The sequence below is a fragment of the Oryzias melastigma genome, unplaced genomic scaffold (genome assembly GCF_002922805.2).
Source record: "Oryzias melastigma strain HK-1 unplaced genomic scaffold, ASM292280v2 sc00391, whole genome shotgun sequence".
NCBI lineage: Eukaryota > Metazoa > Chordata > Actinopteri > Beloniformes > Adrianichthyidae > Oryzias > Oryzias melastigma.
The window spans coordinates 4,219-5,768 of NW_023416988.1; the positions used below are offsets into that span (position 1 = coordinate 4,219).

Below are 1,550 nucleotides of genomic sequence, written 5' to 3' on the forward strand. Positions count from 1 at the left end.
CCTCCCCCTTCGCATTCCAAACAGAAAGTACCCGCTGCCTCCAAGAAGCCAAAATTCCTTAGACTTCTAATAAGAAGTAAAAAGCTACTACTCAGTCATTACAAATTATATATGGCATTGACTATTTCTTTTTTTATCTACCTTTGGTGTTTTGCCCAAGGACATTACAACACATGGCGGGAGCCAAACCTGCAACTTGCCACTCAGAAGTCAACTGCCCCCTCTCCATGAGTCCCATCTATTTATTTGTCAGAATAACCATTCTTGTTCTGCTACCTTTTTTAATATGTTCTTGCGAATCCTTTTTTTAAATTATTTCTTTATTAACAGTTGTTCAAGTTATAAACTGGCCAATTAGATGCCTCTCGTGGCGAATGTTAGCAACGTTTGATTGACAGATTCTCCAGAGCCAACTTTCAAGTGGTAGGGGAGTGAACTTCCAACAAGCTCACTCTTGATATGTGAGAGTGACTGCCATAAAAAAATTGATATGGATCAGTCTATGCTTAATGATTATTTCTAGTTGCAACATGATAATGTTCATATTGCAAAATAAATAATAATAAAAAAAAATGCAACTCAATTGACTTCATTTTGTTTGAGCCAGAGGCAAGTCATTTTCTATTTGGGAAGTTAAACTCATTGTCTAGCTAGACAATGAGTTTAACTTCCCAAGTTAAACTATAGTTCTTGTATACAATCAATAGGAGAAACATAAACCTGCTCTATACATCCTTAAATACCATTGTGGAAATTGGTGAAGTCTGTTGCGTTAACCACAACGTCTGTAGTTTCGTTGGTGATGTCCCCAAACACGAGGTGTAGTTGCACATTGCCTCCCAACGCCATAATGACTTCATCAAGGTCACTGGAGAGAGACCTGAATATTGCTGCAAAGGAGAGGACATGTTTGTCGTATTTTAAACAAGTATTCATTCTGATGGATAAACTTTATACAATTGTTTACCTTTACATTACTTTTCAAAATCATTACAGTTATACCTTGATGTATTTCATAAGAATCTAATAAATTAGTTATAGAGCTAATGGTTTACCTTGGCCTGTGTGGTTCATGCTTGAGCAAAGGTTTTTGTGCACTAATTGGTAAGTCTGTCAAAGAAAGTAGCAAAAGTACGCATTGTGCATTTAAAACTAGTTTGTTGAAATTCTGTAGAGCCATTAAAAGTGGTTTTAAAAGCAAACCTTCTCAGAGTCCGAATAATCAGGATGGATCACAATATTGATGCTGGACAGAGACCCGGAAGTTGCAGATGATCCAAACTCAATAATCTTCTCTGTCAGCACTTTAATAGCATCTGTTAGAGAATATTTCAGAATAACTCCATGTCCAATGATCGGTATGGCCACTGAGCTAAAGCCCTGCTGTTCACAGAGGTCCAAACATTTCTGCAGGCCTTTTCTTAGAGCCTACAAGACAAAGACATTTTCACGTTTTAAAATGGGATGATTACTGTACAATTTCATAATAGATAGACAGTTAGTTGCTGAAGATTTATTTATGGCTTTGAATTGTGGGCTCAGTGTCTTTA

General features: G+C 36.8%; 2 protein-coding genes across 2 annotated transcripts in view; both read right to left on the reverse strand.

Moving 5' to 3' along the window:
- The window catches only part of LOC118598372 (protein mono-ADP-ribosyltransferase PARP14-like), a 2,401-nt gene extending 1,522 nt beyond the window's left edge, over nt 1-879 (reverse strand). The window contains exon 1 of the mRNA XM_036211035.1: nt 744-879. Within this exon, the coding sequence (XP_036066928.1) occupies nt 744-849 (106 nt within the window). The 5' untranslated portion in view covers nt 850-879. The remainder of the gene's footprint in view (nt 1-743) is intronic.
- Nucleotides 880-1,191: 312 nt separating this feature from the next.
- Nucleotides 1,192-1,550, reverse strand: part of LOC112139679 — a 5,151-nt gene continuing 4,792 nt past the window's right edge. Inside the window, exon 6 of the mRNA XM_024262510.2 lies at nt 1,192-1,428. Coding sequence (XP_024118278.2) covers nt 1,192-1,428 — 237 coding nt within the window. The remainder of the gene's footprint in view (nt 1,429-1,550) is intronic.